We start from the raw sequence: 15,851 nt of genomic DNA, 5'->3' as shown, positions 1-15,851 counted from the left end.
GAGAGGGTTGATGGAGGGGGACTGACTTCTGCCCAGTGAAATGGCATCATCCCCCACCAGCCTGCTGAAATAAGATGATGGGACCTGTTCCTTAGGGCCTGCAGCATCCTCAGGCAGGAAAGAAAGGCCGACCCGGCAGGGTGTGAGCCAGCAGGTGTAGGTCAGTGAGAATGGAGCCAGGTCCCAGGGAAGAGGCTTGTGGCTGCCTGAGAAGGGTGCGTGCCTGCCTGTGTGTGTGTGCATGCGTGTGTATGTATGCTGGAGAGTCTAGGGAGGCTTGCTCCAAGGACGCAGTATTGTTTGATCCTGAGAGATGAGGAGGATTCTGCCGCAGGGGCTGAAGGTATTCCAGATGGAGAGCTCATTCCGAAGAAGAGACCGGTGCCTGGCGGTGCTAGAAGCAGTTGCAGAACAGGGAGTTGTAGGCTTTCCTGGGAAGAGAGCAGCAGGAGTGCTGGAGAAGCAGGCCACCCTTGCTGCATGGGGTTGCTCTCGGCCCCACTCTTGGTGCACAGCGAGTCACTGTGGGTTCGTTAGCATCTGGTTCTGAGACAGTAACTGCTCCTTTGGAGGGGCTCGGGGAGACCATGCAGGAGGGCACAGTCTTGAGGTCATGCCGTCCAGAACACACTTGAAGTTACGCCAGGACGGGCTGCACGCTGTAGATAAAATTCCTCCAGCAAGCTCTTAACTGGCATTGAGTTCCCTGAGTGCGGTCATCTGGAAGGCAGGTGTGACAGACACTGCAGTCTCCCCCTGGGTGGGTACCAGAGAGGAGCATAGGGGAGCATAACCGATTTAAAGAGAGGGCTTTCCTGTGGTGAGGTAAGAGATTAGCTGGTCATTATCATAGAGCCCCCTCTGCCTTTGTGCAGATGGGCTGTAGGAATCCTGGGGTTCCGTTGGGTCCTTTGTCACCTCACTGAAGGCATGTAAGCTGAGCTGGCCAGACCATGAGCTGATCTTGCCACTTGAACAGCATCATGCCTGTCTCTGGATTCTTCTGTGCATGGCACTTGTCTGAGCACCTCATGCACAGAGAACTGGACTTCAGAGTTTACAGAAATAAGCTGTATGGTTCGTTTTCATGCCTGCTTGCCAATAAACATATCTGAGCTGAACTTCATTGAATGCCTGCCTTTATTCTAACACACCATCTGCTGTTTGTGGGCAAGGGGTGCTGTCTCTAACTCCTGCCTGCCTCTCTCAGCACTCCCTGAGTGGGGTGTGCCAGCAGCCTCAGGATGAGGACAGGAAGTGGGAGGGCAGAGCAGATTTGGGAGGGCCACTTGATGGGGAAGGAAGTCCCAGGAAGCAGTTGGAGCTGTTTTCTGGGGGGGAAGGTGCCAGCTCTGGGACAGTGTTGGGGTAGTGAGGAGGGAGCCCAGTGGAGAGAAGTCGGGCTTCCTGCTTCCTCACAGTGTGTCTGTCCTGACTCAACTCGGGTAATGTCACTTCCTTTTCATCTTCTCAGGTGTGGAAGCTTGGATGGTCACCCAAACCGGGAGGGGATTTTGGCACAGCATTCCCTGAGATCCCCGTGGAGTTCCTCCAGGAAAAGGAAGTCTTTAAGGAGTTCATCTACCGCATCAACACACTAGGTACGACTGGGGCCTCTCCTTCAGGTCACCGTTGTCGGACATCTACCAGGAGGAAATCCAGAGCCCCCAGTACTGGGATCTTCTCATTTGACTCCAGAAAAGATTTAAGCATGCTAATAATACAAACCTATGTAAATACATTTTGCAGTGTTGGCAAAACTCCTTTTATACTGAGAAAATAGATCCCAGTTCCTGTGTTTTGTGGCTTGAATCCCAGCTCTGTGTATTCCGGGCTTGTTTGAAGTCAGGAAAGGTTCGTGTGTAATGGACAACGTGAGACCAAATTCTGCCTTAGATTTTGCATTTAGGCTAAACAGTGGCAGCACTTGTCTCAGAATGTTTTCTTGTGTTCACCAGTCTGATCCTGTTGTGTCTCAGTGGTACGTTTTCTCATATGGAAACAAGCAGACGGGAGCAGATGGAGTCAGGTCTCTTGGCACTCGCCTTCCCCAGGGCCTAGAGGCAGCATGGGGAGAAAGCAGGCTTGGGGCTCAGACAGTCTGGTCTGCTTCCAGCCCTCCTACCTGAGCAGCGCAGGGCAAGTCCTTCTAACCTCTAGAGACCCTCAGTTTTGTCATATGTAAAATGGGGGTCATGTCTATTTCATAGAATTGTTGCAGATTTAGAAATTACATTTCTAAACAAATGTTACCCCTTATTTCTAAATAAGTGTCTAAATGAATAAGTCACCACTTTTGCCCCTATTTGATGGCAAGAGGTGTGATCTTGTGGTGGGACTGTAATCAGTCAGTTCTCAGTGACTGTGCCCTGCTGTGGTGTTTCCTGGAATGTTCCTGTCTTGTCCTAGAAAGTCTGGCAGGGGCACCCTGACTCCACTGTCCAGTCCTCTCCCCAGTCCCTCGGGCTTCGGCAGATTTGAGGCTTGTTTTGATCCCAGAAGGTTGTGGCAGGAGACACCTTGCCTCTACTTTCCCCTTTATAATTCAATGTCCAAAGAGAGCCCTGAGCAGGAACCTCACACCAGCTGCCTCACGGAGCTCCTCCTCTTCCTCACTGTGAGGATCGGTATCAGTGGCCTCCTGGTCTCTCCCCCTTGCCTAACATGAGCTCCTTTGCTTACTTGGGTGCCCTTGCTCTTGAACTGCCCATCGGACGTACATGACCCAAGACTGTGCTGCAGTCCTTGCCTTATTCGTGCTCATTTTCTTCTTTGTTCATTTTTTTCCCTGTAATGTAAATTGTTATATTTGTCTGTATCTGTGTCTGAATCAGTCCTGTATGCTCCTCTTCTGTCTGTCTCTTGTTCTTTCTTTACCCAGTTTATCACGGGGACCTCGATGTCCATTGCTGTAGTTCTCCTGTCCTAAGCACCCCATCCCGTCTCTCTGGCCTTACCACAAGGGGCGTGGCTGCCTCAGACATCATGATGGGGACATGAAGCACAGCTGTCAGAAACAACTGTTCGTTAGATACACTCGAATGCAGCTCATCAATAGGAATGGAGGGTCTATCGGATGTATTTTCACTGAATCCCTGTTTCTACCTCGATATACTCTTTTTGATCTGTTCTTCTAGACAGGTCAGAGGAACCATTACTTTGACTTTTAAATTTTTAGCAGCTTTATTGAGGTAGAATTCACATACTACAGATTTCACCCCCTCTAAGTGGACAGCTTGGTGGCCTTTAGTTTTATCCACAGAGTTGTGCAGCTAGCTGCACAGTCTCAGGGCTGGACTCCAGGGAATATTTTAGCCCATCTAGTGAGTGGGGCAGAAGTGGCCCTGGCCCTGCACGAGGTCGCCTGCATGGGCATCCCTGCCCTGTCCCTGTGTCTGCACCACTGGGGGTTGACCAGGCTGCCAGGGCCGACTTGGGCTGTGCCACCTGCCTTTCACGTGCCTCGGACAGTGCAGCCGATGTTTGTACTTCGGTTTCCTCGATGATGAAATGGAGGGGATAGTGTTCCCCGCATCATAGACCTGTGTGAGGTTTAAGGGACTCACCGCCCTTGGCGTGGAGCCTTCTCCAGGGGTCGTGCTATGTCGGCGTGGCTCTCAGCTCTCCGTTACAGGCTTGAGAAGGCTTGACACTATCTCATGTAACATTTACATTTCTAGGCTGGACCAGTCGTACTCAGTTTGAAGAAACTTGGGCCACCCTCCTTGGTGTCCTGGTGACGCAGCCCCTCGTGATGGAGCAGGAGGAGAGCCCACCAGAAGTAAGGCCACACCCCGTGCTGGTTGGCACACGGGCAGTTATGGCCGCTTGCAGGCCTTTGGTGGTGAATAAAATAAGGCACCAAGCTGGTGTTTTTTTTTTCTCTTACCTTATTTTTGAAAGAGTAGCCGAATGGTGTCTTGACTGATATTCCAGAGCAGGGACAAAGCCTGCTGAGGTTTGGGGGCTGTGATTACCAATGGCTGGAATGCATTTTATTACAATGCATTCCATGTTAAGGATCAATACGATTGTGCCCTTTCTGGAAAATATCTTTTAGTTTATCAATATTCAGAGGAGTGTAGGTTGAATTAAAATGAAAAGGCACTTTATAAAGGTCATGAGTAGTACCTGGTTTCATTTTTCTAATGTCTTGCAGAGATTTTATTAGGCTTCTTGAAGTGTTCACGTACATTTCGCTAACATGATATTAATAGTAACTGTGCTCTGGTACAGCGAAGCCAGCAGAATGGGAAGTTGTGGAATGCAGGTCCTTGATTCTGATAGAAGGTGTGGTTTGAACTCACAGAAATGACAGTTTGGAGGGTAGATATAGGTCACAAGTCATCAAGATTGTCTTTAAATTCATCCATAGAAGCTAACAGGTTGTCATAAGCAAGGCCTCTAAAATGTATGAGGGAATTCAAAGATAATTTATTAAAAAGTAATTCATGTTTGGAGTTTTTTGCCCAAAGGAGTCCTTGATTTGAAAAATGGACGTTTGCCCATCAGATTGTTTCAGGGCCCTGCCTCGTGCCCCGTGAGCTCAGCCTGACAGAAGTCCCTTGGCAGCACTTAAGGCTCCTCTTCCTCTCATTGAGGCAGGGTAGACTCTGGGTTCTGCAGGCAGAGCTGGTTGTGGGTGTCCTGCTGCTCTTGTTGACGTGTGGGCTATCCTTCCAGGAAGACACAGAGAGGACCCAGATCAACGTCCTGGCCGTGCAGGCCATCACCTCATTGGTGCTCAGTGCAATGACCGTGCCTGTGGCCGGCAACCCAGCTGTAAGCTGCTTGGAGCAGCAGCCCCGGAACAAGCCTCTGAAAGCTCTCGACACCAGGTTTGCTTGAGTTCCCACATATCTCCGGGACATAGCAGGTGCTGGGGACAGCGGGTTCCCCGCTGAAGCATCCAGCAGCTTCGCCCAGGCCGTTTTCCTTCGCTGCTAGAATTGAAAACACTGTCCATGTGGCCTGTGCGGGAGGTGCAGACCCAAAGGTGGCCTCCTGGTCAGTGAGGAGCTGGAAACGCGACAGGAACTGATGTGGGGTTATTGAGCATTTAGGGGTAGACATTAACAGAGCAAGAATGAGCGGGCAAGTAGTAGAACACCCACCTAAGGGCTCACGGGCAGGTGCTCACTTAGGAAGTGAGTTCCATTTGGTATTGCACCAGGTTCCTTTAGGCAAAGTGGAGGGAAAGTTCTGGTGTTTTTCACTTGTAAGATTTTGAAGGAAACAAAACACTGTTTACCTTTTTTCTGAAATGTAGGTTTGGGAGGAAGCTGAGCATTATCAGAGGGATTGTGGAGCAAGAGATTCAAGCAATGGTTTCAAAGAGAGAGAACATTGCCACCCATCATTTATACCAGGCGTGGGATCCTGTCCCTTCTCTGTCTCCGGCTACTACAGGTACCTGAGGGAAAGGGTGGGGGGGGCGCGGGGGGCAGTTGTACTTGGGCTAGAATGAGAAAAGACTGGCATGCTCACCACACCAGTTATGCAGGAAGACCTGAGTGTGGTTTGAGTTGGAGGCTGTGGTGCTAAATATGCTGCCCCTTTCATAAGCAGGAGTCTTAGTCAGACCCAGGAAGGAAATAAAATCTGGAAATGAATTAGAAGCATTATCTCCTGCCAGTCAAGATGTGAGAAGCGAAAGAATTCTCACGGGCTGTAAGACTAGCAGGATTTAAAAGTTGAATTAGCTGCTTATGTTAAGAACTCAACCAAGTTCATCTACACAAGCTGAATCTCCAGCTTTTCCTAAGAAACCATGTGTGGCAGTGGCTGCAGGGCGGGGCACAGCTGGGCCTGAGCACCCCGCTCCCTGCACCTCTCCGCTCCCTGGGCCCTGTCTGTCAGTGCCCACTCTCCCACCAAGCCTTCCGGTTGTGTGCCTGCCCTATCACAGGCATCGGAGTTTGTCACCTGGTTTAAAAGAAGAGAGTTGTGTGGGGATTTGGGGATGCGTGTTTTTCACTCAACAGTATTTTAGCATAGAGCTTTGTGATTCCGTAGTTATTTAGGAGTTTAAGCACCTTGAAGGCTTTAATTGCAGAAAGTTCTATGTGGACGTGCAATGTGTTATACGCAGTGTCTATGACACTCAAATGTTTATTAGGGCGTTGAAATAAACCAATCACTTGGAGGGCCATGGATCCAGCCTTCGAGGAGCTCATAGGTCACAAGGACCCAGGAGCAATGACCTGTCATAGAAGGCAGAAAAGAGGGGCACAGAGGTGGGTGGGGGGCATACACAGGCAGCTCCTGGAGCTCCAAGGGGAGGAAGCGCTTCCAGGGAAGGGGGCGTGGAGGCCTCTTGGGAGGAGGCGAGTTGATCTGGGGTCTGGCAGAGGGTCAGCTGGGGACATTCAGCTGGAGGCTGGTGCCCGGGAATTGGGGGGGATGCCCAGCAGAAAGACATGAGGAGGTTGTTTGGCCTGGGGCGTGGGGGTTGTGAAAGGTCAAGCGGGGGCATTATCCTGCTCCCACTCCTGCCGGCTGTATCTGGTCAGCCTGGGCACCGAGGTGGGGTTCTGGAAGGCACTGTTCACCAAAATGCTTATCTGGGTCCCCCGGAGAGCTTGCCTGCCTGGACTGTCGGCTCGCCTGCAACTGCTGAGTCCTAAGCTTTTGCAGCTCAGCCCACAACCAGTTCCTACTCACAGAGGTGGGAGCTGAGGGGTGACAGGTGAATGCTGCAGTCTCACTTGTAATAGAGAAAAAGTGACAGAGTCCAGCTTGCCCACTGGCCCTGCCAGCTTAACTGGTTATAAAGTGACAAACCCCCGAGACCCACAGGGCTCTGCACAACCTGGGCCCTCCTGCCAGTGGCAAGGGCAGGTGGCTCACGCCTGGGTGCCTGTCTGGGCAGGAGCTGGGCTGGTACGGGGTGGGCCTGCGGCCCGGCGGCCCTGCGTCCCTGTGCAGGTCAGGACTCGGAGTGCTGGTGTTCACAGGTGCCCTCATCAGCCACGAGAAGCTGCTGCTGCAGATCAACCCCGAGCGGGAGCTGGGGAGCATGAGCTACAAACTCGGCCAGGTCAGTCTCGTGCCCCCACCACCTGGCCTCTGCCCGTTTCTGTCCTCAGACTTTGGCGCTTAACACACCCAGGAGAAAAGCTCAGTGCACTTTTTAAATGAAAGGAAGTTTTACTTTAAAGAAAAAAAAAATTAATGTTCATTGTTTTTATCCTTTTTATTCCTAGGTCCCGCAAGAAGAGGAAGTATTACTTTTGTTTTTATTTATGTTCTGTATTCCAGAAAGTGGTTAAGAGACCTCGTATGTAGCGATAGAGATGTGTGTAAGAGACAGTCAGAGGGCGTGAGTTGGACTTAAGCAAGGACTGTGAGACACAAAAAGGTGGGGGTGAGGACAGAGTGGAGTCAGCTGAGATGCTCAGGAGGAAGTAGACGCCATGAAGGGCCATGGTATGGGGGGCCGCAGGCTTGGTCGTGAGTGTCCCTGGGGCCAGCTCTTGGGGTGCTCCCTGAGTGTCCCTGTCCCTGTGGCCAGTTCTGGGGGGGAGCCCAGTGTGCAGGCAGACAGCTCGGCCACTTCCTAGCAGGTCACATTGGTCTGTGCTTCTGTTTCCTCCTCAGATAAGTGAAGGGATTGAAGGGTCTGGGCGTGGTGGCTCACACCTGTAATCTAGAACATTTTAGGAGGCTGAGGCAGGAGGCTTACCTGAGCTCAGGAGGTTGAGGCTGCAGTGAGCCATGACTGCACCACGGCACTCCAGCCTGGGCAACAGACCAGTACTCTGTCACTTAAAAAAAAATGTAAACAGAAACATAGGGCCATTTGCATATGATGGCACATGGCGTGGAGCCCTACAGGTGTATGCTGGAGGGGGGCCCGGCTGTGCTGGCTGACTTGCACCTTTTCCTCCACCCCATGCTGTGTCTTTCGCTCACTGGGTTCCTGGTTTAGTGAAACCAGTTGTGCAGGACAGTTCTCTTTGTAGCTTTTGTTTCCGTGGAAATGGGTTAGAATATGGTGTTTAGAAACACGTATGAGCTCCGAGAGTTTCCTCTTCTGAGTTCCTGGCCTGCAGCCTTCACAGCAGAAACCCTGTAATGTCACATTCCTGTTTCTGTTCCCTGCTCTCTGCCTGTACTGTCCTGTTCTGTGCCTGCTGGTTTCAGTGACAGGAAGCAGGGAGCTACTGGACCAGCCTGTGTTTTTCTAGACATAGTTGGAAAAAGAAGTCCCACTCTTCTGTCCTTTCACCTTTGACAGATGTTTCCACCCCAAGATAAGTGAAAATGACCGATAGGATGCGCTGTATTTTTCACGGAAGTGTTTCTGAAGGGCAGGCTGAGAGTGAGAGGCCTGGGGCTCACTGGGTGCCTCTGGCCTTGTCCTGGGCCCGGGGACACTGGTCTGTGCCCGAGATATTCCCTATTCCTCCCACCCCGCTGCATTTGCCCACATCCTTCGATGTTTGTGTTGTGTCCAGCGTCTGCAAGCAGACTGTCATGGGATCATACTGGGGCTGAAGTACGGTCCTACCCCTGCCCTGTCTGGGGCTGAAGTACAGTGCCACCCCTGCCCTGTCTGGGATGTTCAGCCCCTAGATGCCACTGGACTGAGCCACTACTTGCTTTTGGGAAAGAGGGGTGGGGGTTAGGGGTCTGGGCGAGGGGAGTGCAGGGGCTGCTCCTTGGCCTCAGAATTGTTCATACAGACTCCTCGCCCACTCCCTGCAGGGTGCTGGGTGTCGGGGGGAAATGGCCCTTGGTGCCAAGAACGTGAGTTGGGGCTAGTGCCAGTGATGATGGAGAACAGCCTTTTATGGGCACACAGCCCACAGCACTGTGCCAAGTGCTCGAGGCTTCCAGAGAACCAGGCAGAAAGGAGGACAGTCGAGGTGTGCTGACCGCATGGTGGCTGCATGATCTAGAGCACAGGTCACAAAGGCGCGAGGGAGCTCTGGTCTGGGGTTTACCACAGTGACTTCCAGTGAGGGAAGCTGGAAAAGGAATCTCACGTCTTGGTTCCGTGTTTTGGGGACTCTGTTCAGATGTCACTTAGGAGTGAAAGCGTCCCTTTGTAGAGCCTCTTTCTGTGTCACCCTCCTCAGCTGCTCCTGGGGTTGACTGGCCCCTGACTCATGCCTTTAGCGTGTGCTGGAGCTTCCCAGCAGCAGTCCAGCCCCTGCCCCACCCTCTCTGTGGGCTCCCTTGCCTGTAACCTGGGGTGTCTGAACAACCCTTGCTAAGGGGCAGACTGTTCAACGGTAGGCATGTGCTGAGTCCCGGGGCCGCACCCACCCACCAGGAGCCTGGCACTGTGGCCGCAGCGCTGAGCAGCGCGCTGTTTCTGTGGCAGGTGTCCATACACTCCATGTGGCTGGGGAACAGCATCACACCCCTGAGGGAGGAGGAGTGGGACGAGGAAGAGGAGGAGGAGGCCGACGCCCCCGCACCTTCGTCACCACCCACGTCTCCAGTCAACTCCAGGTTTTCCAGTGGCCTTTTTCTTTTTTACAGAAATTTGAAATTTCTTATCAGTCATTTGATTTGTTTGAGGTGCTTCTTGAAATGAGCCTCTCATCTCATGTACCTGGAAAATACCCATCTCGCATATTCCACAGGAAACACCGGGCTGGAGTTGACATCCACTCCTGTTCGCAGTTTTTGCTTGAGTTGTACAGCCGTTGGATCCTGCCGTCCAGCTCAGCCAGGAGGACCCCGGCCATCCTGATCAGTGAGGTGGTCCGATCCGTAAGTGAGCCTTCCCATTCCCCTCACACCCGCACGTGCCACACGCACCACACACACCACACACATGCCGCACGCGCACACACACGTACCACACACACCACACACACACGCCACATGCACACACACACACATGCACCACAGGCACCATACACACCACATGCACCACACACACGCCACATGCACACACACCCCACATGCACACACCACACGCACCGCACCACACATGCACACACATCCACACACAGCACACACATGCCACATGCACCACATACACCACACACACGCCACATGTGCGCACACACAGCACATGCACCACACAGCACATGCATCACACACACCACACGCACCCCATGTGCACACACACATGCCACACACACCACACGCACCACACGCACCCCACGCACCACATGCATGCACCACACACATGCCACACACACCACACAACCACACACATGCACCACACACATGCCACATGCACACACACCAGATACATGGCACACACTACACACATGCCACACGTGCACACACCCCACACACCACATGTATGCACCACACACATGCCATACACACCACACACACACACACCACACATGCACCACACACATGCCACATGGCCACACACCCCACACACCACATGCACACACCACACACATGCCACACATGCACCACACACATGCCACATGCACACCCACCCCACACACCACATGTATGCACCACACACATGCCACACACACCACACACACACATGCACCACACACATGCCACATGCACACACCCCACACACCACATGTATGTACCACACACATGCCACACACACCACATGCACCACACACATGCCACATGTACACACACGTATACACACCCCACACCACACATGCCACTCGCACACCACATGCGCACACACCACATGCGCGCACACACACCACACGTACACACCATACACACACCATAAATGCACCACGTGTACCACGCACCCACACAGACACACCACACGCATACACCACACGCATACACCACACGCATACACCACACATGCACACATGCGTCCCGCACAGTGATGTCTATTGGGCGTACGAACACGACTTGCCAGTAGTAGCGTTCTGGATGCGTTGCCTGGATTCTAACAGCGCGATTCTCCCCTTGCTCTCCTGGTGTTCCACATCTCCAGCTTCTAGTGGTCTCAGACTTGTTCACTGAGCGCAACCAGTTTGAGCTGATGTATGTGACGCTGACAGAACTGCGAAGGGTGCACCCTTCAGAAGACGAGATCCTCGCTCAGTACCTGGTGCCTGCCACCTGCAAGGCAGCTGCCGTCCTTGGGATGGTAAGTGACAGGTGGCACAGAGGTTCCTGTGCTGAAGCCACGGGGGCCCATCTGCCTTGGGACCTGGTGTTGGCCAGAAGTGTTGGGTGCGGCTGCCTCCTTCCAAGAGTTGACCCAAACTGGACTCCACGGCCCACGTGAGCTGCGGTGCTTCTCAGCTGGAAGGGGTTCAGCGACGGTCAGTGCCATCCACAGGCCACTGTGATGTGGGTCGTGGCAGTCAAGCCATGGTTTGGGGTCCCATATCCCTGGGCTTGTGACATCACTGTAGTAGCCCATCCCCACAGAACCACGGTATGTGGTGGCACTGAGGCATTGTAGGTGGTGGAAACGCGACTGGCTTCCCCATGCTCTGCCCTGAGGCCTGACTGCCTCACTCCCCTTCTCAGTTATGTTCCAGGCCCCCCGAGCTTCCTGGCTGGATAGCTTCTCTCCTGGGGGCTGTTTTGTCACAGTGACCCTGTGTTTCCAGTCCCAAATCTGGGTGCTAGAGTCTCTTCTTAGCATGGTGGTTGTCTTAGTCTGTTTTGGCTGCTACCACAAGTTACCTTAGACTGGGTGATTTATAAACAGTGGAAATTTACATCTCACTGTTCTGGGGGCTGGAAGTTCATGGTCAAGGTGCCAGCAGATTTGGTGTTTGGTGGGGGCCGCTCTCTGCTTCATAGATGGCATCTTCTCGCTGGCTCCTCATGGTGGAAGGAGTGAACAAGCTCCCTCAGGCGTTTTAGAAGGGCCCCAATCCACAAGGGCTCTCCCCTCATGACCTCATCACCTCCCAAGGCCGCACCTTCTTGTACTGTGGCACTGCAAATTAGGTGTCAGTGTATGAGTTTCGGGAGGGATACAAACATTCAGACCATCCCAAGGGTCAGGTGTTCATCCCTTGAGCTCCTCCTTATTCTGCTTCTGGTTTATCAGGATTCAGCCAGCGCAGCATGGTACCTGTATTCTGTGGCACATCACCACACGGTATTTGCCAAGCATCCATCACCTGTACACATGAAATTGTTGCCCGTGGGTCCCGACATCTGGTGAAGCATAGTCAAGGATGTCAGAACTGTCAGAGCTGGCGCCTCTGGTTCTTTGTCATGTGGCATTACCTAGTAATCCATTTTATGATAGCAATGGAAATTCGTTTCTTCAACAAATACCTGAGTGGCTGCCGTGTGCCAGCTGTCGGGCCCTTGGTGAGAATGGCATGGTGGTGCCAATCAGGGCCTGCCTACCCCATGCTCTGGATGGGCTCCTGTCTGTCAGTAACGACAATGCTGTCATGACGGTGATGGGTTTTTTTGGCATCACTCCAGCTGCTAACATTTGTGGAGCTCTTCCTCCTGCACCCCCACCTGACAAAGGCACCCCCAGGCGGCCAAGGTCAGAGGTTAGCTGGCTTGTCTAGGTCACACAAAATGCAGCAGAGGTTGGGGTGAGCCCATGTCCGTGACCTGGAGCCTGACTCCCTCCCTGCGAGTCTTGACTGCTCTTGCCTAGACTCTGTCCTCCCCGAGCCCAAACGCCAGTCTTCCCTTGTGGGTGGCCTTCAGCCTGGTGCCATGCTGGTGACTCAGCAGCCATCCAGGGAGTGGAAACAATGAGTGTGTGGGTTCCCTGTGTGGGCATCTCTCTTCACTGTGAACACCCTCTGGGTGTTGCCCACACGATGTCAAAGTGGCTCTTGGAAGGGGTCCTTCTCCTTTGTGGGGAGTTTCAGCTGCTGGGCTAACTTGAATTGTAACTGTGGTTTTGTGCTCAGGCCCAGATCCCCCTAGGCCATCAGTAATCAAATGAGAAATAATCATTTTGAAAAGCAGATCCTAAGGCAGGATGGTCATGGACACTAACTCCCAGCTCTATGTGCATTCATGCCTTCTTGAAGATGATCATCCTCTGTGAAGGTTTTCAGCGTGTCATGCTTGGTACTGACGTATCCAGAGCATGTCGTTTTGAGGTATTTGCCCACTGCTGTGAAATCCGTGCCACTCGAGAGCAGGTCCTGATGTGGGACTTTCAGAAGTGGGACCTGGGGCCATGCGCAGTCCTTAGGGAGTTGCCGCGTGGTGGTGTGCGTATGAGGGGATAGCACAGGGTGAGGTGGGGGCCCAAGAAGGAAGTGATCCACAAAGAACAGCGTCCTCTTTCGATCCTCGTTCCTGGGATGGGTGGGAGTGGCTTCTGTGTCTTCCGGTCATTTCCCCGGCGGAGAGACTCCTACCTCTGCCGAGAACCTCATCATTCCACAAAAACAAGAGGCCGCCTGGCCATCCAGCGCTCCATGGGAATTCTGTGTCCCCGTAGTCTTGGGCTGAAGGAGGGTGACATTCCTTGCTGACTTCTGCAGGGGTCTCCTCACTGTTAAAGAGCAGATTGAAAGTGAAGAACGTGGGCGAAGTGTTTAGGTTGATATTTCACCCTGCTAGGTTTTGGATACTAAGTGAAATTGAGGCCATTTTGGTTGAAGTTGGCAGAAACCACCATCAGGGATCCCCAAGACGACCCCCAGGCTTTTCTAGAAAGACTCTCAGCTAAGATGTGTTATGGTAAAAGCACACAAAACAAAATCAGCAAACAAAATCAGCAAGGGCAGAGGCTCATGGGGCGATGTCCCGAGGACACCAGGCTCGAGCTTCCAGAATCCTCTCCCAGCGGGGTCACGCAGGACGCACTCAACTCCCCGCACAGTGAGTCATGACAATGCGTATGCAGTGTTGTCACCAGGGAAGCCCACTAGAGACTCGGTGCCAGGGTTTTTACTGGGGGCTGGGCACATGGGCACCCTCTGCCTCCCTCGTGCCCAGACTCTGGACTCCCAGAGGGAAGGCAAGTTCTCAGCACAAACCCTGGTGCCCACACAAGCAGCTGAGCACAGGGAGCCCCTCCTCAGTGAGGATGGTGGGCACCGTCCCGACACCAGCCAGGGGCCAGCCTTGCACACAGACCTCGCAGGATGGTCTCCGGCCTGCTGTGTAGTCTCTTCTGCACACAAGCATGAGGGCAGCGCCCCCGCCTCGGCTGTGGGGAGGATCCACTGGGACATGAGCTCTGGTGGCATGCAGCAGCTTTTGTCTGTGTGTGCCTAGGACAAGGCCGTGGCGGAGCCTGTCAGCCGCCTGCTGGAGAGCACACTCAGGAGCAGCCACCTGCCCAGCAGGGTCGGAGCCCTGCACGGCGTCCTCTATGTGCTGGAGTGCGACCTGCTGGACGACACTGCGAAGCAGCTCATCCCAGTCATCAGCGACTATCTCCTCTCCAACCTGAAAGGGATCGCCCAGTGAGTGGGAGCCTGGCTGGGGCTGGGGCGGGGGTCTCAGAATGAGCTGTGAAGGAAGCAGCGTCACCCTCTCCAAGTGCCCAGGCCCCTGGCCAGATGGCAGGCAGGTATCAGTGGGAACCCAGGTGGGCACCATGGCTGAGGTCAGTGAGACGCAAGGGCACAGGTGCATCCTAGAGGCTTCCTCGGGCACCCCCAGTGAGCTGGAGCTCTCGCCTCTGCTGCTGTCTCATGTGGCGCTTAGCACACTCCCCCACGTGCCCATTCCTGACTCTGCTCTCGAGGCCATCGGCTCTCATTCTCTGCTCCCAGAACCCTGTTATTACCCGGGCAAGCCTCCTCTCTGCACCTTCTCTGCCCTGGCCCAGCACCTCCCTCTTCTTTCCACCATGATTCCGAACTCACCTTATCGTAAAGCTGTTGGCAGCAGGTTCTGTACAGATGTGTCCTTGACAAAGCACGGCTGGTGCCACAACCCCTTAGCGAGCAAGTCAAGCTCTTCACAACGATGTCTTACAAGGGCGGAGGGCTCTGTGACGCCCTGGTCTCACCTCCACTCTCGCAAAGTCGCAGAGGCTTTAGTAGAGACGGGCCCATCCTCTCTGAGTCATAGGCTCCTACACACGGGAGCTGTCTTTAGAGGGAGGGTGGAATTTCATCAGCCACCCACATGGGGGAGTTGAGGGCAAGAATTAGGAGCAAAGATGGGAAGGGGTCTGGGAGGAACAGCCAGTGATCCCCTTTGACAAGTGGGCAGGAAATGGGGGCTAGGTCGAAGTTGAGTGGAAGACCTGGAGGGAGACGGGAAGGTCTCCGTTGGCACAGTTCAGACAGGAGGGAGGTGTGAGCCAGGGCACGTGCCGGTGGCCCAGGATTTGGGACATGCTGGAGCAGGGACAGCGGCTCATCAGGGGCCATTGGCCTCATCCAGGCCAGAGTGTCACAAGCCCGTGGGGAGGCCCTTCTCGCCTGTCATCCTTGCTGGGCAGTGGGTGCTGTGCTAGCAGGACAGGCGGACGGCTGGCAACTGTCTCTGCATCCCTGGAGCCTGGCATAGGGCCAAGTCACACGGGACACAGGCCTGCAAATCAGGCACATATGTTGGTGCAGCGACGTGATTTTGGGGGGCAGCCCCAGAACAGGCCCCAGACACAGGCCAAAGCCCTGCCTGTGCTGGTGTGTTGGGCTGTTCTATGGCTCTTGTTGTGGGCGTGGAGGACTCAGGGAAGGAGAGTTGAGGTGGTCCAGGAGTTGCGTTTGGTATGCAGAGAGCTTGTGGCATCCAGGTAGAAGTGGCGCGTGGGGCTGACCTCAGTGCCATGGGCAGAGGGGCCGTGTCACGTGCCTCCGAGGTGGAGGTGGGACCATGTGGTGACAGATGTATGCATCACTGGGCACGTTTCTGTGGGGGTAAGGGGGGCATCGTATTGGCTTCTCTGTTCACAGTGGCCACTCATTCAGTCCCTGGCTACCAGGTCTTCACTGTGCCATGGGGAAGGCAGGCGCTGTCAGGGGATCACACAAGGCAGC

At 53.8% G+C, this 15,851-nt stretch overlaps 1 protein-coding gene across 1 annotated transcript in view; it reads left to right on the top strand.

Annotated features, from left to right (window-relative positions):
• HTT (huntingtin) overlaps positions 1-15,851 on the top strand; it is a 169,522-nt gene that overhangs the window by 143,904 nt on the left and 9,767 nt on the right. Inside the window, exons 53-61 of the mRNA XM_030801394.1 lie at positions 1,475-1,601; positions 3,681-3,781; positions 4,684-4,838; positions 5,270-5,409; positions 6,957-7,039; positions 9,332-9,462; positions 9,597-9,726; positions 10,895-11,050; positions 14,131-14,321. Of these exons, the coding sequence (XP_030657254.1) occupies positions 1,475-1,601; positions 3,681-3,781; positions 4,684-4,838; positions 5,270-5,409; positions 6,957-7,039; positions 9,332-9,462; positions 9,597-9,726; positions 10,895-11,050; positions 14,131-14,321 (1,214 nt within the window). The remainder of the gene's footprint in view (positions 1-1,474; positions 1,602-3,680; positions 3,782-4,683; positions 4,839-5,269; positions 5,410-6,956; positions 7,040-9,331; positions 9,463-9,596; positions 9,727-10,894; positions 11,051-14,130; positions 14,322-15,851) is intronic.

This window comes from Nomascus leucogenys, chromosome 20, assembly GCF_006542625.1.
Source record: "Nomascus leucogenys isolate Asia chromosome 20, Asia_NLE_v1, whole genome shotgun sequence".
In the NCBI taxonomy this organism is placed as follows: Eukaryota; Metazoa; Chordata; class Mammalia; order Primates; family Hylobatidae; genus Nomascus; species Nomascus leucogenys.
This window is presented reverse-complemented; position numbering and strand designations above follow the sequence as displayed.